Here is a 26,790-nt window from a genome sequence, read left to right as displayed (position 1 = left end):
TTAACCTACAGTCAACAAGCTATTTCCTAAGCTCCTTACACTGGAAAGACAACCATTTGTTGCTTTCTCACTTTTTATGACTTCCAGGAGCCTCTTAATTCCTTAACAAGGACTGTAATTCTGAAAATCCCCCAAAGTTTAGCTACATTCTACCCACAAAAGTGAGCTCTGGACAAGCACACAAGCTGTTTCAGGTAATACTTGAAAAAGAGTTGATGCTGCAAAGTGTAAATACTTCATGTTGACTTAGCACTCTGACCCGATGCACGGTTCCCTCTCTTGAAGGCCTAAGCTTTCAGGAAAGACGTGACTAAGTGATGAGGTATAGAAGAGAAAATAAAACTCACAGCCTTTTCTCCCCCCGAGTGTCTCAGGAGGCTTCTCTCACGTTGGAGGGTGCAAATCTGTACACGGGTAAAACTTCACAGTGGCCTCCCTAGGCAGTGAAGCGGTCCCCAAGCTCCACTGCCCCAAATGCCCCCACTGGACAAGTGTGGGACCAAGTCCTGTAATGAAATGACCCGCAGGGGTGGCCACTCCGTTTGTATATACAAATTCGACCCACACTTACTGTGCTTTCATTTGCTAAAAGTGAGATCAGACCATTATAAAAAGGTACTTCCAAAATAAATTATTTCTAGAATATAAAATGTCATATTTCCCAACCCACCTAATTTCATTATAAAACAGGAAATCAGAAAATTAGCTACTAGTTCTCAAATGGTAAAAAATATTGATATGTGTACATACACATATATACACATAAAAAATCCAAATCTTAAATTTCAACAAAAATTAACCAATCAACTCAATGACCTTGTCCTGAATCATGCATAAGACATTAGCTCCTTGTGATGAGAAAAAACAAAAGAATTGCAACCCCACCTATTAGAGGGTAATCTAAGACTTCATGGGGAGGGGTAGAAATAAGTCTCTAACCGACTACCCAACCAACAGAAATCTCCCTGGCGTGTCTCAGCTGTAACAGCCCCCGGGGCATCCACACCAGCACGTTCATTCCTTAAAGCTACAGGGAGGAGCACAAGCGCTGGGGCTCCGGAGGCTGAGCCATTCGCGCTCTGCAGGGCGGTGGGAGGCCCGCAGTTTGAGCTCTGCCAACCAAGTACCTGCCCAAGAGGCCCGGCTGTGCAGTAGGCGAGCTTTTTGTGCACATGAAGGTGCTGCACAGCTCAGCTCTGGTCCTGACATGTGATGGTAGACAAGGGAGCAGGAATGTTCTCGGAGGTGCTTCCTAGGAAAGCGAGCAACAGGGAGAGCGTGACTGTGGCTAAGATCAATTAGAAGCAGGTTGTTCCTACCAATGAAACCCCAGGATAATGCTCCTATAACCTTAACAAAGATGGTGGGGCATTTCCACTTTGTTGATTCTTGCCTGTTTTTAGTATTTTTCACGAGGGAAAACTTTAAGGGGCCTCGAAGGCACAAAAGGAAAGGGACAGCAGGTGAGTGGGGACTAGCTTATTCCACAGGAGGGCCTGGCAAAGGAGAGCAGCCGTGCCCTGGCGCCCTGGGTGACGGAGAGAGTGCAGCCTACGCTCCCGTGGGCGAGTTCCCAAACGAACCTCAGCCACACTGGTCACAGCTGTCCCTACGGCCCAACGCTGTGTTACCTTCCCAGTTCTACCCATGCTGTGAGAGACCTGCTCACGTTTTCCATTGGTTACTTCGAGAGGTGACAAACGGGAGACTTGACTTGCGATATTTTCCCTCTGTGACCATCTCTTTATTTTGAAAAAGACACATTCCCTCCCCAACTGTCATAAATTGAGATGTTTAAAAAAAAAGCAAAAGCTTGAAAATGTCTTTCTTTCCTAACACCTGCTGTTGAACTAGCAAATTCAGGCAAACCCTTATAATCATTCCTTCAAATGGCCTGAAAAGCACAGTTCTGTGCTATAAAGAACACTTATGAGGATTATACAGGGCTGAGGGGCTTAAGAGAACGGCCACTTTCTGTAACCAAATTTAAGATAACAGTAGCAAATATAATTTCCATTATGTACCAAGTATTCAGGAAATGAGTTAATGCAAATAAAAAGTGGATGTGCACACCAAACGGGGGTTTAATTCATCAGTAGCATTTTGTTATATGAGCATATGTAAAACACTCTAAACTCACCCCCTGAAAGGACTACAAGAGATTTGTATCTACTCAGAAAACGGGGTGCTAAACAGAAAAGTCTCAGATCCCACTGAAAATCGGTTAAAAGTTTCACTTCTCCCCAGAAAAATGCATGTACATAAATGTGTGTGCTCTTTCAGGGGCTTCAAATACCTTCCAAGTTCCATCACATGTCAGGTTAAACCAGATTCCTGGTTCCCAACAGTCCTACAAGGGATCTGAAGAAATAAGGGTCCTCCCACTCCTACAACCTGTTTCTCCTACTGAGTCAGGGATGGGAAGAACCAAGCCCAACCCAACCCTAACCAGAATAAACTAAAAGTAAAAAAAACCCACTTTGCTTCTAACACCAATGTTTCACTTATTTGCCCTTGGAGGAAAGAACATCCCAATCTCTAGTTGCTTCTATCAAATGCCGTTGGCCATGACTCATCCATTCTTCCTGGTCTTCATACAGCCGTCCACAAAACCAGCACTTGAATGTACACTGTGAGTCATCGGGCAAGGAATCCACCACCTGGTAATTGTTCTTATGAACTTTTTTAAGTTTCATTTTCAACATCATTTGCCTTTTTATTTGATTGGCTTCCTCCGAGTTCTGGTAGGTCAGCCGGACATGATGGCGCTTGATGCCTAGCTGACACCTGGTCCTCTCTGATAGGACGACTTTGAGGACGTTGCCTTTGTACTTGTTTATTACCTTCATCACATTGGTCACTTCTGGTGAGTCAACATCGGGATGGTTTAACACAATGACAGGCTGGTTCCGACGGGGGCATTTAATCAACTGGTCCGGTTTAGCTGCTATCAGTCGAAGCTGTCTTGCAACCTGAAAAATTGAAGGATCCTTGAAACAGCGGCTGGCATCAGCCTGCATTTTGCTTTTCTTCTTGGATGAGTTTACTTGCCTGGTTTTACTCTTACTTACAGGAAGACTTCTGGAGGGCACCTTCCCTGGCTTACTCAATTCACTGCTTCCTTGCTGACTCTGTAACGGGCCAGTTTTTTTGGGGGCGGTGCTACAAACAGCACTCTCTTTTCTTGGTTTAGGCCGAAGAGAGATGTCGAGGTTATGGGACATGTCTATTGGCCCACGTTCACCTGTCAAAGGCTGTAAGTCTGAGTCTGTCTGTGTCTTTGGGCAGGACGGAATGGGTTTTATTAGCTGTGTCTCGCTGTACGGGATGCTGACGGGTGTTTCACATGTAGCCTCTATAATGTGGGCATCTTCAGATGAATTAAGAACCCTCAACACTGCCCCTTTGGGGATCAACACTGGAGGAGCAACATGAGCCTTCCTAGTTACTTGGCTTTCGGTTTTCCTATTGCTGCCTTCTATAAACCGTGGATATATCTGCTGACAAGTAAGCTGTCCACTAATACCACCATCATCCTGAGGTTTTGAGAAAGTCCCCATGGAATAGCCAGTGCCAGTAAATGAGACATTAATTTCCTGAATACCTTCAGGGGTAACTTCCAAAGGTGCCTTTGATGCCTGCCCTACAGATCGACGATGTGCGTTATTTGCAGCCAGGGATGAAGGCTTACCACAGGACTCAATTAACTGAGCAATCTTTCTGCGCAAGAGTTCAATTGACTTTATTTTGGACGGTGAGCTATTCCACTTAACACCCTCTGGGACGTTTTCAGATCCAGAGCTCAGAGAAAATACTGATGAAATGACCGGGCCATCGAAAGAGTCATTAGTCCTTTCAATGTTCTTTAATTCCAGAGGCTTATCCCTGGGCTGCTGAGGTCGGAGTCTATCCTCTCCTGTAATGTTTATGTGTAAGTACTCGCTTTTACGATGAGAGGAAACCTGGCCTGTATTTGAAACTGCCCTGTATTCCTCTGGCTGGCTGTCCTTCAGTTTCCTAGTAGACGCAACCATTCTTACAGGAAAACTGATCTCACTTCTAGATGCCAAGTCGTTTCTACTTACGGGCAAAAAGCCCTTTTCTCCAGAGAAGGAAATGGTTGTAGGTGACGCAGGAAGAGGAAGAAACCTTGGGGGGTCACTGTGCAAATGTCTCCCACCTTCAGTAAAAGAAACAGCAGCTTTATATGGAAAAGGACTTGGTGCAGCGCCAAGACCACACAATACACTGTTTTTCACTGCAGACGAAGGGGGGGGACCTCTTAAGGCAACAGGAGGAAGAGCAGGTCTGTGCGGATACACTGGCCTTTTTTTCTGCAAATCCTCAACTCTAGCAGACTTGAGAAGGGACTCTCCACAGCTGTACACACTGGAATTTGACATGAACAAATCGTAGGACCGTACCCATTTCACATTTTTAACCTGTTTCTGAACTGACTGGAGGGTGCTGAGGCCTCTGGGTTCTCCAACACTCCCTTCGATCGCTAGTGACTTGGTCTGTTCTGCAGAACCCATCTTCCCTTGTCCAGCGGAAGCCCCCTCGGCAGTCCTACGTTCCGAATGCCTGCCGTCCCCCCCACCAGCTTCCAGGCAACCGTTTTCTTCCAGAGGAAACAGCTTCAGGACAAGCTGCTGTGTTCCATTGACAACCTTCACGTCTACCAACTGGGCCAGACAGTTAGCGGGGACCACGAGCTCCGCAGGTGCCACCACGGTCAGCGGCATTCCGGGCTGGACGGGCTCTGTGGCTGGGGACAACACCTCTACCTCCACGCTTTTCTCCAACAGACCCACTTCATTTGGCTCTGACAGGGTCACCTTATTTGGAACGCACACCACGTCTTTTTGGGGTTCCTTCGACTCGGGTGCCAGCGTGATGCTCTGTGCTCTGTCTTTGTCTGTCTGGAGGGAGAACTTCGAGAGCTGATCTGGCAACTTGCTTTGTGGAGCAGGGCCCGGGTCGGAGGCTTTGAGAAGCTCTGTGTGTTTGGACACGCTGCTCCTCCTCGGCTCCAGCTTGGCGACGGCTCTGGGCGGCCGTTTTCCGCCGGCCTTCTCGTGCACTCTCCTTCTGTGTTTGACAATGTAATCGTTTCTGATAGCACCATAGTCGCAGTACTCACACCGATAGGGGAACACGCCCGTGTGCTTCACCAAGTGCCTCTGGAACTCCCCCTTCGTGTAGGAGATGTGGCTGCAGTGAGAACATACGAACTTGATCTCCTCGTGCTGAAGTGTGTGCTTCCTGTACTGCAGAGGGTCCTTTGTGGAAAAGCGACATTTATCACAGTAGTACTTGCCGGGTTTGAAGTTCCTTACCTTGAATTTGCTGTTGCCAGGACTTCCGACGGTTTCAGCCTTATTTCCTATGTGAGCAGCACTGGGATCACCGCTCCCGAAAGGGACGTGGGGAGGAGCCCCTCCCCGGCTGCACTGGAAGCACACATATCTATCGTCCTTCTGGCTTTGCCCGGGCCCCCTTTTCAAGTCCTGAAGAGGGATCTGGTGGGCACTCTTGCACTTCATACACGTGGCAGTGGTCGTCATGACGGCCTCTGCCTCGGAGCCTTGGTACAGAGAAGCCTGGGCTTCTTGTCTGTCTGGCCGAGTGGCTCTATTAGCATTAGGCTGTCTGGGTGACATGGTCAAAGAGTTACGTCCATCATTTACTTGTGAATTGAACAACTGCTGTCCAATATCCTTCATCTTCTTCAGTTGCATTTCCAAACAGAGTACATGGGGACCCAGGGAGACTTCACATGGTAGAGGCCTTCGGAGGCAGCCTGCAACAAACTTGGACTGGCAGACGCATGGTTACTTCCTGGGAGCATTCTTAGTTTTTTTTTAAATGCCACCACACAGATGCACGGTCCCTGAATATGACGGTTTCCAATTCTCTGATATTCCAGGCAACACTGAAGAGGAAAAGAGAAATCACAGAGCAGGTTGAACACATGAACTTAAGGGTTGGCTGAGCTATTTCCAAACTTACTCTGTATCTCAATGACCTTGTGAATTCACGCTTGATATCAACATTAGACACATGCTGATGATAACACACAATACCACTGAGCTGGCAAACAGAAAACAAACTGAAAATATTCTCAAATCAGCCTCTAAAACTCGTCATTGTAGACCAGAGGTGGGGAACGTCGGGCTCGTGGGCCGTATACGGCCTGCAAAATCATTTGGTCTGGCCCTGCCAAGGCAACAGCAGGCAGGACTCGAAATTCAATAAATCTAGGAGTTTTCATAGCTAATTTTTAAGTTGATAATTTTGTATGGCCTGTTACAAATATTCAAATGGCCCTTGGCATAAGGAAGGTTCCCCACCCTTGCTGTAGACCAACCACAGACACAAGAGTAAGGAAAGTGCAGCAGTGACTCAGAAGAGCCTTTCATTGTGACATTTTTTTTAAACGTCATTGAGGGCGTCCTACCAATGGCGTGGGTATAATTTCACATCGGCCTCCCTCGCAGCTGGGGCAGTGTGCTGCCATTTCAGCTCTTAAACACGCACGTTACCAAGCGGTGCAGCCAGGGCTTCGGGTCCAGTGTTCATGTGCTTCTCCATGACAGCTAATGACCCGCGTGGACCTGAGTGTCTAGGCACACAGTCTGCTTGCTTTCACAAGTACTAAGTCAACACTGACGGTACTGGGTAGACAGACATTCACTCATCCTACTGAGTCTCCATCGTGTGTTGGGCACTGCTCTGTTCTAAGTGCTGCAGGGAGGTGACCAAAAGCAAATGAGTCCTCATCTCGTGAGGGTATATGGGGGGGGCAGGTTATATATTTGTCACTCAGTATTTGGGAACAAAATCCCATCAAGGCAGGTGAGGGGGGGTAGGGAGTAGCCATGTGATGGAGTTTAGGGCTGGCGCAGAGGTGAGGAGGGGGTCAGCAGGGGCCTCTGGGTAAGCTGACATCTGAGCAGAGACCTGGGGCAGCTGGGGAGTGAGCGTGTGGCTGTTTGGAGAAGGCGCTTCCAGCAGAGCAGCAGAGGCCTGTGGGAAGAGGGCCTGGAGCACCTGAGGGACAGGAAGGAGCCAGGAGAGGAAGTGACGGAAGAATTGCACAGAGTCCCAGGGGTGGGGGCAGGATCCACAGCACAGAGTCATAGGATGTGGCCTCTCCCCTGTGTGAGGAAGAGCCGGGGAGACCCCGGAGCAGGGACAAGACATGGTCTGTAAGCAACTCCAGTTCCAGCCTCCAGCTGCTGAGCTGAAGTGATGGCTGCAGGGAGACCAGCTGGTACACGAAGGTGGCCCAGACACTGGCCAGCAGGCGGATGTTTTCTACAGCAAGTGCCACAATATGTGTAACAGTGACCACTTTTATATACAAAGTTATTTTTACATACCTTCCCCTCCCCCCCAAATTCACAATTAGGACTAAGCAAAGACCCATTTATTTTGGGATCTGTCAAAAGCCTTAAAGACCTTAAGAACCCACTTAAACCTTCTGAGTTCCAATGTTTCATCGGCAACTAGAATTAAGGCCTGTTCTCCGATTTCCCACAGTGTGGCACACACGTGAAGGGAACACTGTTGAGGTCTGAGGCTCTCTAAGCGTGGAGCCCAGTCAGGCCCGCAGCACTCTCGCCGTGACAGGCAGCGCTGCGGGGGGTCGGCAGCCTCCTTCGGGCACACCAACAGGCCAGGAGCCGGACAAAGTCCGACAGGCCGGTCTGAGGGAGCAGGTCCCTCTGCAGGGTCGGGGAAACAGTTATGGCACATTCAGGTCTAGCACCACACCTGCCCTGTAGCAGTTCCGGAAAGCACCATAAGGACATACGACGCCTGATACCAAGTTTTTTTTTTCCCTGTTCTCTTTCCTATGCTGCTTTTGCAAACGACAGTCACCTCCTCTCAGAAGCCATTCCCAGCTGCAATCAAGGCCCGGTGGCATCTAGGGGCCCCGTCAGACTTGTGCACCCCTATGTATGTAAAAGACAATGCTCATCTAGGTGATTTCTAAGCCCAGCCTGACTCTGCAGATTGCTGAAATAGGCTTTTTACCATCTAAGAAGCCTATCGTCAACATGTTCCCCTCAGCTTTTTCATCCTGTTACAGAGAACACACACCACAGCTGCAACCAGGACCTAAAAAACCCAGAGGCCCGAAGCATGGAGGGGCTGGAGAGGGGACCTGGTCCAGCAGTCCTCGAACCTGGACGAGCCTCGGAATCACAGCTAAGGGAGCCATTCCTGGGCTTCACCCTCTTGGGGGAAAGGGAAGGGGAGAGGCACTGTGGTTAGTAAGAGCACACCATGGGAGTCTGATGAAAGCCAGTGTGAGAAATCACTGGCTTTCATCAAACTTCCAGCAGCATCTAAATACTCTGAACATCTTCACCAGCTGACCATGCAGTCGATGCTCTAATATTGCCATAAATAAAACTCCTTTCCTCTCCAGCTGCTAATGTTATCACTGCATAGTTCTCATTGTCAAGAACTGACCCTTCAACGAAACTGAAACCAGCCTCCTCCTAAAGCTGCCAACATAGTCCCTCTCGACAGCCTGGCTGTGAACTGCACACACCTCCTCTTGTCCAGTCCTCAGTTCCCAACTCTGTTCAAAGATCTACACATCTCTCAGCTGCCGGCCTCACGATCCTACCAGTTCCAGAGGAGAGGGAGGGGGGAGAAAGAGAAAAACAGAGGAAAGTCACAGGCCTGCCTGGCACAGCTCGGTCACCAACTCTTCCAACTTAACTCAACATGTTGATCCTATGAAATTCTCAAATAAACCATGTAACGAGGTGCCTCTGTTGGAAGCATCTTCCAAACCAGGATTCCACTGGTACATTTCCAGTTTCCCAGCACCGTTCCCAGCCTCCAAGAGTCTTCAGAAGCCACAGACGGCAGCTTCACCATTTTCTCTCCAGGTCCTTTTAAAACTTGGGAGTGTCATGCCTCCTAAAACTAAAGGCCTAACATCCTAAGATAATGGACCATGAGATCACATAGCAAGGAGTGGAGCACGTCCCGATGGGGGAGAGTCCCTAGAGAATGAACGGAGCCACCTGTAGAGCCCGAGGAACGCAGCGCCCCGGGGGTGCCTCTGAAGAACCATTACAGCAGTGATTCCGAGATAAAACCCAGCAGGAACAGGTGACCACATATGAAGCGCATGGGGCTGTGACTGGCAAATGGTTTATGGGGAAGGTAATGGACTAGGACATGACTGAATTACGTCACCTGGGAGAAAGGATCTTCTTGGCGACTAAGCCATTCTCCAAATCATGCAATGTTTCCACACTGGCACTTCCCTTAGTCCAGCTGGGAAAGATGGCAAGCTTCTTTGGAATAAGCAGACAGTCTCTTTGGCCTCTGCAACTTGTATGGCTAGTCAGCGGGTAGGGAGTTAGGGTTGAGACCTCAGAGGTAACACCCCAAGTCAGAGGGAAACGGACCAAGCGGCATGGGAAACTGGGGAGGCTTGACGTTGGTACTCACTCGTGGGCAGCAGCAGGCACACCTGAGCAGTGAAGGGGCTCCTCATCCCTGTTCCCTCCACCCACCTGCTCCATCCGGTCGACACGCAAGCAAACCAGCTGGGTCCTCCTGGCGAGTCACTGCCCAGCAGGCTGATGATGGATTACAGGAAATCCTGTAGATACCAGGACGTGCGTGCGCCTGACACTGAGAAGGCACCCAGTAAATGACTGTCGTCACCGCCTTCAGTGTTCACCTGCCTCCCAAACTCACCACGTAGTGGTTACAAAACACCTTCACTCACTCCTGGGACTAGAAACAAGCCTTTCAGAGAACTTAGGATGGTTCTCAAAAACACAGAAAATACTTAGTGTTATTAACTTTTGGCACAGTAAGTGGAATGGCCATTTACATTAAGTTGCCTGTTTGTGAACAGCACAGGGCGAGCTTCTTAACACAGCGTCACCTGCAGTGTCAGCCAGACACTGCTACCCAGTATCACCAATGCGCTGCCTCCACACTGCCCTGTCTTTTCCCAGGAAAAGGCCCAAGTGCAGCACTTGCTGCTGGTGGGTTTTCCTTCTGACTTGAGTTCACTTGTCCTGACTTCTTAAAGATTTACTATGGGGACACATGAAAAAACAAGACTGACTTTGCTTCAGTGACATGGGGCTATAAAAACCATAAAGGACTGCATGTATAAGTTCTTATTTAAAAGGAAGCACTTCTCAATACTGAAAACATCACATGTACAACGTAATTAGAAGTATTAGTAAGACAGTGCTTGAGGCTATAGGCTTTGGAATCAGATTACGGGGCTTTAAGTCCTAGCCCATTGCTCCCTAGGTGACCTGGGCAAACTCCGATTCCTCTGACAGTAAGAGCACCTCTACCTCACAGGACTGTCGTGAGGATGAACTGTGATAATGTGACTAAAAGTGCTTGGATCTAAGTTACTCACACATCATAAGTTCAAAATATTTCCATTTTTTTATGGAAAAAGAAGAAATGATGCCAATCACAAAAATAGTCAAAAGGGCTACATGATAGGCTTCTTGTTGCCTCACAGTTGTTCTCTCCAGAATATATACTGAATCTCATTTTATAATTTTAATTACATTTGCTTGGTTATACAGCCTGAAAGATAATTTACCTCTGGGGCAAAACCATCTGCCCAGCCTGAATGGCAAAGTGGCTGACGGGCGCTTAGAGCATCTTCTCCACAGTAATTCTAACTACAACTCAGGTTCATATAGAAGCTAGTTACTAAATCACCTTGCCCTCTCCATGCCCAGCAAATTGTACAATGTCCCAGTGGCAAACAAATGCATTTCCATGCTAGATGTTCACATGAAAAGAAAAGCAGCCGATCAAGTACATCATGAGCCTGCTGCGTGCATCATCACAGACATTTCTGCTCGAGAGATGCCTCCCCAAATCAGTATTGGTTGTTGACTGCATCCTTTGTGGATGGAGAAGCAAATTTAGGAAGCTCTTTCCAGAAATCCCTTCACTGTGGCTCCTGCCTCATCAATCCTGGGAGCACGGCCGCAGCTCTGTGCCCATGAAGAGCAGAGGGAATGGAGTTGAAGGTCTGCAGTCCAAGCCCTGCATCTGTCCCTTTTCTGGGTCCCTGTGCAGGTGATTTCCTTCTATTCATTGTCAGGCCAGGAAACAGGCTTTGATGTCATAAGACTTGAAGGGTGATTAAGAGAAACAAACCAGGTAACACAGGAAAAGCTCAGCCTGGCGGCAGAGGCACTCAAAAATTGCACCTGTTCCTGTCATGTACCTAGCCTTCGAAAAGGGTGGTCCATTTCTAAAACATCCTATCCCAAAGTGCCCAGAAGCACATAGACGGGTAATAACTGATCAGGGGGGAAATTCCAACATTAAATATGTAAACTGTTAATATTTCCCAAGTAGGATGGCATTCAGGAAGAAACTGGCCTCACTCAGCAAAACCTTTTTCCACCCGTTACAAAGATTCAGAATTGAACTGAATGGTAAATGAATCTAAAGGAGGAAAAACAGCAATTAAGTTATCAGACTCTTCTCACCAAACTACCTTGCACTTAGAAATGACTGAACTGCAAATTGGTGGCCATCCCAATGACAAAAAATATTTCTGAATGCTGCTGACAAACATACCCCTTTGGGATCTCAGCTTTCTTCCTGAAACCGAGTGGTTCCCTTGGGGCACAGACGGAGCAAGAGGCTGGGGGCTGGACAAGAGAGCCCCCATTCCGATGCCTGTGCCGTCCAGAGGAGAGTGTAACAGTGGGAACAGTGATGGCCTTGAGAGAGCAGGAACAAGGTCCAAAAAACCTAGGTTTCTCAATAGCTGTGTGAGGCCGGACTTGCTGACATCTCTGAGCCCGAGTTTTCTCATTTGTAACATGGGAATAAACGCCCAGTTTACATGGCTGATGTGAGGAGAAGCATATATGCAAATAGCAGGTAACCTTATACTTGGCAGGCAGTGCATGTGTTGTCAAGAAATAAGTCAACATATTTTGTAAGACTCCTTGGAACATAGAAGAGTCCAGTAATCTCCGGAAGCAGAAGTCTGCTTAACAAAGGGGCTGATGAGATCAAGACCTAAGGTGGCAGTTCTATAGCTGGAAGTGGGGATCTCCCTTCCCCCACCTCCCAGCCTGCAAAGGAGTTGCTCTGGGTTGGACTTGACACTGTTGAGCATATCAATCGAGACTACATCAGAAAACAGTTATTTTAAGAGGAAACCTTTCAACAGAAAGAATATGACTAATGCTAGTGTTGTTAAAGTCTAAAACTTATAGTTTTATATATGAAAAATAAATATTAAGAAGTATGCTTTTGTTGGCATTAAAAAGATACAAAGTAGCCCTGGCCAATTACGCTTAGTGGTTAGAGCATGGGTCTGCAGACTAAAGGGTCCTGGGTTTGATTCCAGCCAAGGGCATGTACCTCTGCTGCAGGTTCGATCCCCAGCCCCGGCCAGGGAGCATGTGGGAGGCAACCCATCGATGTGTATTTCTCACATGGAGGTTTCACTTTCTCAATCTCTTTCCCTCCCTCCCTCTCTGAAAAGCAATGGAAAAAATATCCTCAGGTGAAGCTTAAAAAAAACAAAAACAAGATAGTATTTACAAGCAACATTACAAAACTGTTATTAAACACAACTAGTGACTTCAGGTCTCTAAGGGTGATACATTTTTGTATTTCCTTCTTTCTTTGCCTTTAGGAAAAAATCAAAACATCAAAGAAATGGATTAAGAGTCTAATAAAAAAGTATAATCAAAACACAGCAGAAATACCTCTCAGAAAACCAGTGATTTTTAACCTTCCATGCATCAGGGTGCCCATTTTTCATAATAGGTCCAGGGTGTGAAACTCATTTTTTAAAGAGGTCCCTGGGATGGTCGGTTACCCTACTGCATGCCAGAATTATCTGGGAGGCTCGAAAACTAACGCTGCCTGGGCCCCACAGTGGGGCTCTGATGTGCAGCCAAGGCTGAGAACAAGCACCTGATGGCCTGACATGACAGGTGCAGAGGAGTGCGCAGGAGTGGTTAGACTATCACCATCCTGTGCAGTCTTTTAGGTGCCTAACCCAGGGGCAGGACAAGGCCCCTGCCTGGGACTAATGAGGTGACAGGGCAAGTGGACCCTGGGTCCTATCCTTGTTTAGCCATGTGACCTTGGAAATACCACTGATGCTCTCTCTAAAGTGTGTAATGACAGTGCCCATTTCGTGGGCTCTCGAAAACTCCAGCATTCCCAGAGCAGTGGCTGGCGTGGTGAGCACAATAAGCGTGCACTGGGACCGTTTCACCCCACACCTGCCAGGGGCTGCTGTCTTTTAGGAGTGTAACAGGAGGTGGAGGGAAGCAAACGCCACCTCCATGATCTGATCAGGATGCTCAGTAGCCAGCTGCATTTGTCAATCTTAAGAGCCCCTTGGCCCAAGTTGGGCAGAAAGGTGCCTCCAGGGGCAGACTCATACATTAATTACCTCAACACTCCTCAGAGTTCACCTTCAGTTACCTGCTTCCTGGAAGATAACAGGTCTGGAGAAGCTGTGGCTTTTCTAAGGTCAAGGAGTTGGTCAGCTGGTGTCTAATCGAAAGAAATCCTTTGTTCTCTGCTACCCGCGGTGTGAGGCTGTGAACTGAAGTCCCAGCATCTGCTGCGCTGGGCACTGTTCTGACTTCTGGCCTGGAGCTGGCAAGCTGCAGATGTGAGTCAAAGGCACAGCAAGTCGCAGGGGCTCTTCCTAGTCTTCTTAGGCTCCCAGGCCCGTCCAGTCTCTACTCGGCCCTGGCACAGGCTTCTACACTCAGAACCCTGGGGCAGCGAGCCCTGCGCGAACAGCCCTGCAACAGAAGCCAGACACTTGGGTTGAAGTTCCAGGCCTGTGTAGCCTTGGTTGCTCCAGGTACTTTTCTTCCAGAAAAGGGGATGAGCCCTCAAAGTGCTTCTCAAGCAGGGGTGTCGGGCAAGGTCACACAGGGAGCTGAAAATGGAAAAAAAGGTCTCCCAGGACTCCGATGGCCTAATGAATCAGATTGCCCTTTGCCTGGGGTAGGCTCAGGCATGTGGTTTAAAATTCTTCCCAGGTGACTCTGGTGCCTCCCCACCCCCCGCCCCGTGATGGGACTGTCTAGATTAGATGGATCCTGGAAACTGCAGCTGGCCGAGCTGGTATATGTGAAAAAGATGCCATCTATGCCAGGCAGCCAGAGAACAACTGAAACAGGGGAAACCTTGCCGGCAAGGGCCTTGCTTATCAGTCAACAGCATAGGGCTTGGCCACAGAAGGCACTTAATACATACTGGTTGAATGAATGAACGAACACGAGTCAATGAAAGAAAGAAATGCCAGCCTTTATGGTGGCAATAATAAAAATGTTCTTTGCTCTTCCTCTTGCACAAAAAACTGTCCCAGATCCCCTTACTTAAAGCAAGTAGGCATGTTTTTATTTTTTAATTGCTGTGACTGGATTTAAAAAAAAATCTACATTAGTTTGGTATAATGCATCAGGGAGGAGGCCTAATAAATAAAATAACACCCTCCTTTGTTTCAAAATGCACTTGTAAGGAATGTCATCAGCACAACAAAACTGGATACATACAAAAGTGTTACTTTTCAAAGGCTATGTTCAGTACCCAGATCAAAAGTAATTTTCAAAAAATGCATCCTAGAAAACATCATGAAATTTTAAAAGCTGAACATTATACTTGCATTCTAGTTCTTAAGGAGACTACACGATGCTGGTTTCTAAATAACCAGTTGCCTCAAGAACCCTTGGCCAGTATGGCCTGTTGTGTGTGCACACAGCACAGGCTGGGCTGAACTTTGCCTGTGTGACTCACACAGATAAACATTCCTAGTCTCTCTGCTCTTCTTTAGGAAAGTCCTGTGGGGTCCTGGAGAGCAAGCTGTCTTATTGTAGGTGACTAATTCTAAATTTAAGGGGGAATGTTTAAGGGTTCCAACACAACATCACAGTTTAGCCTTGTAGACTTAAACAGGACAAAGTGCTCGGCGGCATTTCGCATTTCGTTTTACAATCGTAGGATACCCGACATACACAACTGAACTGAAATGTTTTTCATTCTCCCCTTCGCCTCTCCCCTTCTGGTTAAAAAATACTCATTCTTTTGCATCCTGCATTGTTTCCCTGGCCTGGAACTGCCCAACACCCTGAGGCAACGAGATAAACGGGCAGGCTGGAATGGGGGAGGTCCCACAAAGGGTGACATCAGCCTCGGGGACTAGTCAGGCCATCCCCATCCATCTCCCCTTCCCCCGCCCGCAGAAGATGCACAGGCCCTCCACGGAGAGGCCGGCCCTGGGCACGCCCGCAACACCCAAGGAAAGACAATGCAGTCTGGTTTTCGAGTTTATTGCTGGCACACGCACACCGACGGCACACAGTATTCGAGGCGAGCCCACCTCCAACGGCGCGGGCGCTGGCGGGACGGCGCGGCACACTAGGTGCACGGTGGTCTCTGGGGACGGTCGGTCGGGCCCCCTCGAGGGGTCGAGGGGGCGGCTTCTAACTACTGGAAATCAAAACACGTCAGCGCTTACCTCCCAGGCCCGAAGGAGGCTTTAAAAATGGCCTCCTGACGACACTTCCTGCTCGGCCGACCGGTAGAAATCCTCCCGGGAGATGCATCATTTAAAACGCAGGGGGCGGCACCTGAGGCCGGAGGCCGGCTCCGGCTCCACGCCCGCCGCCGCCGCCGCCGCCGAGGGTCCGACCCGCGCCTTGGGCGCCGGCCCGCGGCCTCGGTGGCACAAAGGCGCGCGGGCGGGCAGGGGGCGCCGCACCCGCACCCCGCCGCCACCCAGCCCCGGGTCGCCGTGGTCCCCGCACGTCTGCCCCCTCCCTGCCCCCTCCCTGCCCCCACTGCCCTGCACCCCTCTTGGCCCCCCGTCCCCGCCACTCGCCCCCTCCCCGGGCACCGAGCCTGCCGCCGGCCTGCCCGGGGGCCACCCGGCCAGGCAGCCCGGGGACTGGGGTGGGCACGCAGGACCCGGCCCGCACCTCCCGGCCCGCCCGCCTCGGAGCGGCCCCGCGCCCCCCACCTGCCCCGCGCGCGCACTCGAACCCAGAGCCCCGGCGCTCCCGCTCGGCCACTCACCAGCCGGTCCCGGCCCAGGGAGGGGCGCCGACCGCGACCACAGGCCGCCGCGCCACGGCCGCCGGCGCGCCCCACGCCCGCCTAGGTCCCCGGTAGGTCCCTACTCGGGGGCGGAGCCCGCGCCCGCGCCTGCGCAGTGCGCCCAGCCTCCGCGGGCGCCGCCGGCCCGAGGCTGCGCCGGGCGCTGCCCGCTGTCGCCGCCGCGCAGAGGCGAAGACCCAGCCGCCCGGTGCCAGGCCCGGAGCGCGACCCGGCGCGTCGGCACCCGCTGCGCTCGGCCCGGATGCCCGCGAGCTCCCGGGGCTGGCCCTGCCGCCATCGTCGCCGCCCTCCGCCGTGCGGGGGGCGCAGGGCGCGTTAGCCCTGCCCTCATGGAGCGTTTGCCCTGCCCTCATGGAGCTTGAGGTCCCGCAGCCGGCGGGTGGAGGCGAGAGGAATGGCGTGGAGCCGCCCTCGCCCAGGCCTGCCTTCCTCGAGAGCCGCAGGGCGTGGGACGGCCTGGACGGCGCGGGTTCGAGCCCCGACTCCTCCGCGCCTGGCTCCGGGAGCGTGGGTGAGGCAGCCCCCTGGCCTCTCCGAGACTCGGACCCGAAGCCGCTTGGGCTGCCTCGGTGGCCGTGAGGGTCAGACAGACAGACAGGGAGAGTCAAGATGGTGTGAGCCACTCAACCCGGCGGCCTCCCTGCGCCTCGCCCCAGCGCCGTCCCGGGGCCCCTCCGCCCCCACCGGGCGCAGGCTCGCGCCCGCCCTCCCGGAGGGACGGCGCATTCCCAATAGACCCTCGCGGAGGACAGGGCCCGCTTTGCTCGAGCCCCACAGCCGGTGACGCAGGGCATCTCCCCGCGAAATAAAATTGCTCCAGGAAGGGCCCGTGTGGCGGGGGAGCAGCGTCGCTGGGAAGCGCAGCTTCTCCGGGGATGAGAGTTGATCACGCAGCTCTGCAAGGAGCAAGGCTGGCTCCTGCCGCCTTCCTGTTGGAGGCCGGAGGTCAGGCGTGGACATCGGCCAGAAGCAGGGAGGTCGGGCAGGGCTGGGGCAACTCTTCCTCACAAACAGACGGAATTCAGGACACTGTCAGCCACAGGATCAGCAGCAGGAAAAGAGTGTCTCAGACTGAAATAGCAAGAGCTGGACACAGGCAGTGCCAACCCGGAGATGGATGGTCAACAGCAGCTTCCCCCAGTCGATGCTGCAAAACTCCACCTCTGCGAAGGGGCCTCCTGGTCCTGTCTCCTAGGGCTTGGGGGAGCTAGTGGATGTCTTCTCAGAAACACACGCACAAAGAGCTCGCATCGGAGAGACTGGGGCAGAGTTCGGTCTCTCTCAAGAGGGAGGTGGGCTTGGGAAGGGCACTGAGAATCTAAACTGGCCACTGCCTGGCAATTTCTAGTGGCAAAAGGAGCCAAATCAGGAAAAAGTGTTAATCCTAAGTATTGGAGAATCCCAAGTCTGAGTATTAGAGATTTCCCCCCCTAAAATTTAGCCTAAATTGTTGCCTTTCTTTGTAATTTCCACCCATGCTCTTCTCACTGACAGTTCTGCCTTCTTGAGTCAAGTAGAATTAATGAAAGTCCCTCTGGATTTCCTGGAAGTTTCTCTGCCGTTAGAACTGGTTATGAATCCCAGCTGGCATGGAACTGTGAGCTAGCTCCTTAACCTGTCTGGACCTCACTTCTCATGTAAAAGTTGGTGAATAATAGGACTGATCTCACAAATGAGTCCTCAACATTAAATAAGAGAGAGCGGGTCAGGGCTCAGCACAGTCCCTGGCAAATAAGAAGTGCCCAATAGCTGCTCTTCTTTTATAGTTCTCAGGAGTCCAAATTCAATGACGTAAAATACTTTGTGAAGGATTAGGGAAATGGGGTGTTTACAGCCTGCAAAAGGGCGGAGCAGGGACAGAGACCACTCTGGTAGAAGCCCTTAAAGTTGAAGTGTTCCCTAAAAGTCCTGATGCAGGAAAAGTTCACCCAGAAATAGTTATTTCTGGACAACCAGCCAGTGTACCTGTTCTACACTTAGGACAGTCCTTCAAGCCTTCTTTCCCATCTTCCAGCTTAGCTCGTCTAAATCTTTTTCTAGTGTTCCATGCATCACCTCTGTTACATCCTTAAAAAAGAAAGAGATTCAAAGGGGCGAAGGCCATGTGAAGACAGAGATCGGCGGAACCTGGAAAAGGCAACAAAGGATACTCCCCCTGTAGGTTTTGGAGGGAGCAAGGACCTGCTTACTGCACCTTGATTTCAGACTTCTAGCCTCTAAAGCTGTAAGATAACAAATTTGTTTGTTACAGCAACTCTAAGAAGCTGACACAAGCTTCCAGATATGATTTCCTAACATATGGGAGAAGAGAGGAAAGACACATGAACAAAGCCAGTCGAGTGTAAGGGCTGGGAGCTGACGTTCATTCACATATTCATTCAACAAACGAGTGTCTATTTCTTGCCGGCACAGGTTAGATGCTGAGGACAGGAGGAAGAACAAGATAAGGTTCTGCCCCCTGGGAGCATTCCTTTTGTTGGGGGTTATAGACTTGGAACAATTAATGGGATATATAATTGAGGAGTGCCAGAGGCAGGGAAGAAAATAAAACTGGGTGTTGTGATGTGGAAGAGAGTGCAGAGCAGGAGAAAGGATGACCTGAATGGCACAGTGAAGGGACTTTTAAGATGAGCTCTAAGTTGTGAGTAAGAACCAGCACAGGAAAACAGGAGAGCTTTACACACAGGGGCATGTGCAAAGGCCCTGAGATGGGCTCCCGTTGGGCATGTCTGAGGAAGTGAAGGAAGGGCAGTGCAGATTTGGATCATCCTAGCCACTTACAACCGGCGTGATCTTAGGGAGTCCTTTACTTCGATTCTGCCAGTGAGGCCTCTGTGGCTCAGAGGAAGGTACTTGACCCCACTGGGCCTTGGAAAAGGGCCAGGTCTCTAACATCCAGGGTAGGAACTTCGGGCTAACTTTGGGGGAGGGGAGGCAAAGGCATGTAAATCTCAGGTACTTCAAGACAATGCATAAACAGGACACCCAAAGAGGTGACTCTGTTATTATTTAAAACATTTTAGAAATTTCTAGTAATTTCTTTGACCTTAGTTGGCTCATCTGTGAAAGAGGGATAAATACCTCTTTTCCCAGGGACCCTGAACCTCACATAAGGCAGCCCTGACACTCAAATTCAGGTCTTCTCCCAGCCCTGGGGCGCAGGGAGTGGAGGCGGCACAGTTGGATCCAGATCCCATTACTCATCCGTACCTGCTGTGTGACCTTGGGGAGGTTGCTGCCAGTCTCTGACACGCTTTTCTCAACAGTAAAAGGGAATAAGTGGAGCAACCTTCCGTGGAGGTTGTCGGGTTGGAGGGAGCGCCCGAGGCTAGGCCCCAGTCCCAGCCGCCGGCCTCCTTCCCTAGCCCTGGGGTGGCTCCCGCCTTGCTCCCGCAGCCCCGGGCCAGCCGGAGGCCCGCAGCCTAGAGCGGCGCCCTGGGCATGCGCAGCGGGTAGAACCCGGGAGGCCTGCAGGATGCGCCCCGCCCGCCCACGCGCTGCAGTACCGCCAGCGGCCTGCGGCGTCGCTGCGCAGCTGCCCCTGCGGGCTCCCTCGTAGAACTCTACCCGGCGGGCGCGCCCTGCCCCCTGCGCTCCCGGGCTGCTGGGGTTCCCCCGGCGGCCTGCCGGCCGCGCTCCTGTGCGAGTCTCCATGGGCTGCTTGGCTTTTGTTTCGCGTGTGCTGCGGCCCGGAGCGGGCGCGATGGAGGCTGGACTTGCGGCGCTGGCGCGATCCCCGGGACTCCCCGCGGCGCCGGCCTCCCGCGCGCCGTCCCGACGCGGTTCGGACGCTCGGGCTCTGCTGGCGCAGCCGGCGCCCCGGCGGGTCCCACCGTGCCAGGCGCAGCGCCCGGCTTCCCGGTCCACGCACGTCCGAGCCGTCGGCGCCGTCGCCTAGACCAGGGATAGGCAGAGCCGGGCGGGGCGGGGCCCGCATGGGTTTCCCGGGGGCGCAGTGGGTACCGAAAGGGAGCGGAGCGTTGGAAACGATCGCAGCAGGTGGGCACGGCTGCGGCAGGGCGGGGCGGGTGCACCGACACGGGGCGGTCGCTCGCGCCCGGCGGTGGACCGGGAAGGCCCGGGAGGGGTGGGAGGGGGCGAGACCTGGCCTCCGACGTGGTCTCGGACCGCACCTCGCCCGCTGCCCCTCAGCCGCACCGGGCCCCTCCCGTCCCGAGGCCCTCGATGGACGGCCCACCGCCACTTACATCACCTGAGGGTCTCAGTGGCAGCACAGTTTTCCAGTTGCTTCCCCAAATCTGTGTCTCCTTTTTCCCCCTCTTGGTATTACCCTCCAAGTTCTTGCTGCTCAGGAAAAAAGACTAAACTTTCGAGTGTAGCTTGTTCCAGTCGATGGGGAGGAAGGGAGTAGAAGTAGAGCATGTATAACACCCAGAAGGGTCCTCAGGGGGGAACGGCGGCTCTGCCATTTCCTTATTCCGCTGCTTGAACAAAGGGATGAAGGCGCAATGGCTGGAGCTGGGGCAGCCACGTGGACCACGAAGTCAGTGTCACTTGCTGAGGATGGTGGGGCAACCAGGTAGAAGGAGCCTGAGTCCCTGATGATCACCGAGCGACCATAACTGACATCCCCTGCCTGCCCCTTGACTTAATTTACTTAAGAGGTAAACAGGCTTCTAGTTTGGATTTCCTGTCGCTTGCTGCAAAACCCACTATGAACTGATGCTGTGTTGCTAGGGAAAGTAAAGGGTGGACTGGGCAAAGCATGCGCCAACGTGATATGAAAAGTGAGCAGTTTATGTTGAATGATTTACAAACACATGTAATTCAGCAGAAGCAACATCTGAGAAGTCTGCAGAAGAAATAGAAGTATTCTTTCTCTTCCCACCCTGCCCCCTGCAAAAATCCCCAGATATAACGCCAGGACTAGCGCATCGCCTATTATACAAATGGGAGTTTCTCACCGTTTTTATTAGACTCTCAGGGTAAAGGGTCATGTATCTTCTTGCTCCCTTTAAAATAAGCAGAGCTCGAAGTGCATCTCATGGTTCGTGATGCTCAGCTGAACGCATTCAGGGTTAGGCGCTCACCGGGCACGTCCTTCACCCAGCCGAGCAGCACTGCCCAGCAGGGTCATGGTCGGTTTGAAGTTTCCAACCACTTCTTCATAATTGTGCACTATTTAATGACTACCCACAATGAGTAACAGACAAAATGAGAAGGCAGAAAGAGTGCTGATGTTGAAATGCCAGAAAATGGGAGTTAACATTTATAATTTTTCAGCATTTTTAAGCCTCATGATGAGCTTTCCTAGTGACCCTAGTTGCAGGCATATATGATCCAGATTTATAGATATTATTTAAAACTTTTTTATTGTTAATATTTCCTAAACAATACAGTATAACTACTTACATAGCATGTCCACTGTATTAGGTATTATGAGTAATCTAGAGATGGTTTAAAGTACACAGGAGGATGCTCGGAGGTTATATGCAAACACCATACCATTGTCCATAAGGGGCTTGAGCATCCACGGATTTTGGTGTCCAGGGGGGCCCTGGAAACAACCCCCAGCAGATACCGAGGGATAACCGTGTCCTTAAACGTTCCCAGCCTCCCTGTTCAGTGGGGTGTCCTAAAATCTTCCCCTTCCCACCTCCCCAGCCTGTGGCACGCCTGGCCCTCGGGTTCCCGTCTGCGCTGGCATCTACCTGCCCCGCCGGACTTTCTGCCTCCCTCTTGTCTGTGTTAAGGCCCCACATACCGGAATCCCTTCGATTTGTTTGTTGATTGTTAGTTTTGTTTTTTGCCGGGGACTCCCCATGTACTGAGAGCGTTAGAGGTAAGCTGTCGGGAGCCCTGAGTGTCTGGAAATACCCTTTTCCTCCCTGACACGGCGGGTTTTCAAGGTTGAAAGCAGCGTTCCCTCCAGCCTTTGGGCGCAGAGTCTGCTGTTCTTGGTTTTAGTGTGGGCACGTGTGTGTTCACCCGCCGTCTTCCCGCAGCCTTCAGATTTCCCTCTTGGTCGTTTGTGATGATGTGTCTATTTACTGTCATGCGTCCATCCATCCATCCATCGGTCCGTCTGTCACGTATCTTTCTGCGCAGTGGATGTAGCCTTTCAGTACGGAAACTGTCCTCCCATTCTGGATTTTTATTATTTTCCCTATAGTGTCTGTTTCTCTCATCATATTATTATTCAGATAATGAAACTTCTTGATTGATCTTTGCCCCTCAGTCTCGTCTCTCGTATTTTCGACTTTTGTCCTACTGTTTACTCCCTGGAAGGTTTCCTTGACTTACCTTCCCGTGCGCGTATCGTTTTCCCTGTGGAATTTCCTGAGTGCAGGGTGTTCTCCAGGCCCTGGAGGCTGTGCTGCTGAGAATGTTCAGAGGTGTTTTCTTTTCTTGGGGACCATTTTATTTCTTTCTCTTTTTTCTTTTTTCCATCCCCTTTCATCCCTCATCCCCTCTTTCTCTCCCTCTCCCCCTCTATTCTCTTGCTTTCGATGGGAGGTTGTCCTCAAAAGTCAGATGATCTCTGTTTGTGCCCCATTTATTGTAATAAAACCCCAGTGTGAAGATTAGGGTGCGTGGCAGGGCTGATGACTTCGGGCTGATTGGGTAGGAGCTTTATTGATGCAGGAGACTCCTCAAGCCAGAACGTGGATTCCTTTCTTCTCGGGGCATTCTGCTCCTTTTAGATTATGGGGTATTTAGCAAATACCCACATAGTCTTCACCCAGCTTTAGGGCACCCTGATGTCTTAGTGTATTTGCTTCAGGTCTCCCCTCGGAAACAAACCATCAGCACGGCAGATCCGCCCCAGGCCACCTCTGTCCCCCCCTTGGTGCACGTGGTCGCCCACTGTTCCCTGGAGCAAGAGACCGGTTTTTAAGGAGACGTAAAGTGGGGGACTTGAGTGTGTATATACTTGGAAAGGGACTCAAGGTGTGAGGAATGCTGACTGCCTGCAAATACAGTGAGACATTGCCTGAGCTGTTGACTTGGTAAATTGCATATAAAGGTAACATCATTTTACAGGGATGCATCATGAGGCTTGGTACCAGAGAGTGAGCTATATATATATTTTTCTTTTTTACAGCCAATTAAGATGTTTTCCTTTTCCCATGCTGCCCTCTAATCATGTCCCCTTACGTGTCTGGTTTTACACATTTTCTGGTGCATTAACCATTTTCTGGATTACTTTCTCTTACATGATGCTAGAGTATTTTTTTAAAAAATATTTTTAAATTTTATTTTTGTTTAAAATATTACAGATGTCCCTTTTTCTCCCCATTGACCCGTTCCACCCTGTCCCATCCCCCTCCCCAATCCCTCTCCCCACCATTGTCCATGTCCTTGGGCTGTGCATATACACATATAAATTCTTTGGTTAATCTCTCCCCTCCACCCACCCGCCCTCCTCCATCCCTCTGACATTCGTCAGTCTCATCTATGCTTCCATGTCATTGAATCTATTCTGTTCATCAGTTTATTAAGTTCTTTAGATTCCACGTATAAGTGAGATTATGTGATATTTGTCTTTCGCTGCCTGGCTTATTTCGCTTAGCATAATATTCTCCAGGTCCCTCCATACTGTCCCAAAGGGTACGAGATCCTTCTTCTTTACAGCTGCGTAGTATTCCATGGTGTAAATGTCCCACAGCTTTTTCATCTAGTCATCTCCTGATGGGCACTTGGGCTGTTTCCAGATCTTAGCTATTGTAAACTGCACTGCTATGAACAAAGCATATATTCTTTCTGATGAATGTTTCAGGATTCTTAGGATACATTCCTAGGAGTGGAATCACTGGGTCAAAAGGCAGCTCCATTTTTAATTTTTTGAGGAACCTCCACACTGTTTTCCACAGTGGCTGCCCCAGTCTGCATTCCCACCAGCAGTGTACTAGGATTCCCCTTTCCCCACACCCTCGCCAGCACATGCCATTTGTTGATTTGTTGATGGAGCCATTCTGACAGGTGTGAAGTGACACCTCATTGTGGTTTTAATTTGCATCTCTCTGATGATTAGCAATGCTGGGCATTTTCTCATGTGTCTCTTGGCCATCCATATGTCCTCTTTGGAGAAGTGTCTATTCAAGTCTTTCGCCCATTTCTTCATTGGGTTGTTTGTCTTCCTCTTGCTGAGTGCTGTGAGTTCTTTGTACACTTTGGAAATTAGCCCCTTATCAGATGCATCCTTGGCAAATATGTTTTCCCAGACCGTGGGTTCCTTTGTATTTTGAGGCTGTTTTCTTTTGCTGGGCAGAAGCTTTTAGTTTGATGTAGTCCCATATGTTTATCTTTTCTTTTGTTTCTCTTGCCCTAGGAGACGTATCAGTGAAAAGTCCACTACGTGGGATGTCTGTGACTTTACTGCCTATGTTTTCTTCCAGGATGTTTATGGTTTCGTGACTTACATTTAAGTTCTTTATCCATTTTGGGTTTATTTCTGTGTATGGTGAAAGTTGGTGGTCTAATTTCATTTTTTTGCATGTATCTGTCCAATTTTCCCAGCACCACTTACTGAAGAGACTGTCTTCACTCCGTTGGATACTCTTGCCTTCTTTGTCGAATACTAACTGACCATAGTGGCGTGGGTCTATTTCTGCGGTCTCTGTTCTGTTCCATTGATCTATACGCCTGTTGTACCAATGCCAGGCCATTTTGATTACAGTGGGTTTGTAATACAGTTTGAAGTCCGGTAATGTGATCCCCCCCACTCTGTTCTTTTTTCTCAAGATGGCTGCCGCTATTTGGGGTCTTTTTTGGTTCCATATAAATTTTCGAAATGTTTGTTCTAGGTCTGTGAAATATGCTGTTGGTATTTTAATAGGAATTACATTGAATTTATAAATTGCTTTGGGTAGTATGGACATTTTAATGATATTAATTCTTCCAATCCATGAGCATGGTATATTCTTCCACTTGTTTAAATCTTCTATTTCTTTTTTCAGTGTCACATAGTTTTCCGAGTACAGGTCTTTTACATCCTTGGTTAAGTTTATTCCCAGGTATCTTATTTTTTTAGTTGCAATGGTAAATGGTATTGCTTTTCTAGTTTCTCTCTCTGAAAGTTCATTGTTGGTGTATAAGAATGCCATTAATTTCCTAATGCTCTAATGCTGACTTTGTATCCAGCTACCTTGCCAAATTCGTTTATCAAATCTAGTAGTACTTTGATGGAGTCTTTAGGGTTTTCTATGTACAATATCATGTCATCTGCAAATAATGACAGTTTTACTTCCTCCTTTCCAATTTGGATACCTTTTGTTTTCTTCCTGTCTGATGGCTATGGCGAGGACTTCCAGTACTATGTTGAATAACAGTGGTGAAAGTGGACATCCCTGTCTTGTTCCTGTTTTTAATTAGAGTATTTTTCATGTTGCACAGTCATCTCCTCCCTCATCTGTCTCCAAACCATCTCTCCTTTCTCAGACAGGTCCCTATCCCTCCATAACAAATTTTAATAACCTAGCATATCCTTATATAACTATAATATTAGAAAAATAGCCAGATATGTGTGGTGGGTTGTAGTTGTTCTTATAAATATAGACCAGTTCTACTCACATTTCTCTACAGGGTGCTTTTATCACTTACGGCCTGATAATGACTATTTAATAGGAAAATCGCCGCGCCGCTCAAGCATCATTTTAAATAGCGGCATACTGCTGCTCAGCTTGGGTGCACTTAGTTTACCATCCTTTCCTTATCGAACTTTAATTTTTTGCTCTGTTACTTGGCAGACGATGCTCCTTTCCTACTTCCTACTTCAGTAAGTACACTTTTAATTTCTTCCAGAAGTAGGTTGGTGAGGAGACATATATTTTTCATCTTCACAGAGTTTGCCAGGTTAATTTCCAAAGAGCTGCAGGGGTTCCAGTGCCCATTGTTACCAACAACTTATAGAAACCTGGCTTGCCCTCCCCTCACCCCCCAGCTCACACCCCATAACATTCTTCGGAGCTTTCTGCCTCCCATTGGGTGGAAAACACGTTAACTTACTGCTATGGTAACAGTGAGCGTTCCCTGTCGGTCGTGAGGCTGGGCTCCTTCTCCTGTGTCTGGGCGCTTCAGGGTTTCCAGTCTGTAGAACGGCTGTTTTATACGTGGACTGCTTTTCAGTTGGACCATTTGTCCCTATGTTGTCAGCTTACGGAGTTATTTATGTCGTGTGCATTGGAATCATTTCTTCGACATACATGCTTAAAAAGATTTTTTTTTGGAATCTATTCTTTGTTTTCTGACTTTGTTTATTGTCTTTTTGGTTGTATTTAAAATATTTACATAGTCAAATGTTTCTTCATTTCCCTGATTTTTTTTTGTTTCCTGTGTTGCTTAAGAAGTACCTCCAGCCCTGGCTGGTGTGGCTCAGTTGACTGGACATTGTCCGTTTACTTATTTGTCAGTCCCAGGGCATAACATACGTGTGTGGCCTATCCTGGGACTGAGAACGCGCTTCACCAGCTGGAGGGCAATGCTACTACATGCAGTTCTTATTCTCTGGAGTATGACACTCTCCACTCCGTTCCAAAGTTACTCAGGTCGGGCTTCCTTTCTCCCCACTGATTTGCTGATCTCTTGTTAAGGACTTTTGTTTCTATTCTTGGGGCACATAACCTGGACTTCTCTTTCTTTGTATTGTCCCTGTCAGGTTTACGTGCTTATCTGTGTATTTGTTTATGA

General features: G+C 49.7%; 1 protein-coding gene across 4 annotated transcripts; it reads right to left on the bottom strand.

Moving 5' to 3' along the window:
- Window positions 1-1,720: 1,720 nt before the first annotated feature.
- ZNF518B (zinc finger protein 518B) lies at window positions 1,721-16,178 on the bottom strand. Of its 4 annotated transcripts, none has more exons than XM_087828262.1 (3): window positions 16,099-16,178; window positions 13,460-13,820; window positions 1,721-5,935 (listed from the first exon to the last, which is right to left on the bottom strand). In XM_087828262.1, exon 3 carries the CDS (start codon window positions 5,739-5,741, stop codon window positions 2,505-2,507), a length of 3,237 nt encoding a protein of 1,078 aa, XP_087684388.1. In that variant the 5' UTR covers window positions 5,742-5,935; window positions 13,460-13,820; window positions 16,099-16,178; the 3' UTR covers window positions 1,721-2,504. The 4 variants fall into 4 exon arrangements, with proteins under 4 accessions (XP_087684388.1, XP_087684391.1, XP_087684394.1 ...); XM_087828265.1 differs by having other exon boundaries at window positions 13,492-13,820; XM_087828268.1 differs by lacking the exon at window positions 13,460-13,820 and having other exon boundaries at window positions 16,099-16,146.
- Window positions 16,179-26,790: the final 10,612 nt, after the last annotated feature.

This window comes from Miniopterus natalensis, chromosome 1, assembly GCF_054644295.1.
Source record: "Miniopterus natalensis isolate mMinNat1 chromosome 1, mMinNat1.hap1, whole genome shotgun sequence".
Lineage (NCBI taxonomy): Eukaryota > Metazoa > Chordata > Mammalia > Chiroptera > Miniopteridae > Miniopterus > Miniopterus natalensis.
The sequence above is the reverse complement of the archived record's forward strand: the minus strand, read 5'-3'. Positions and strand labels throughout refer to the sequence as shown.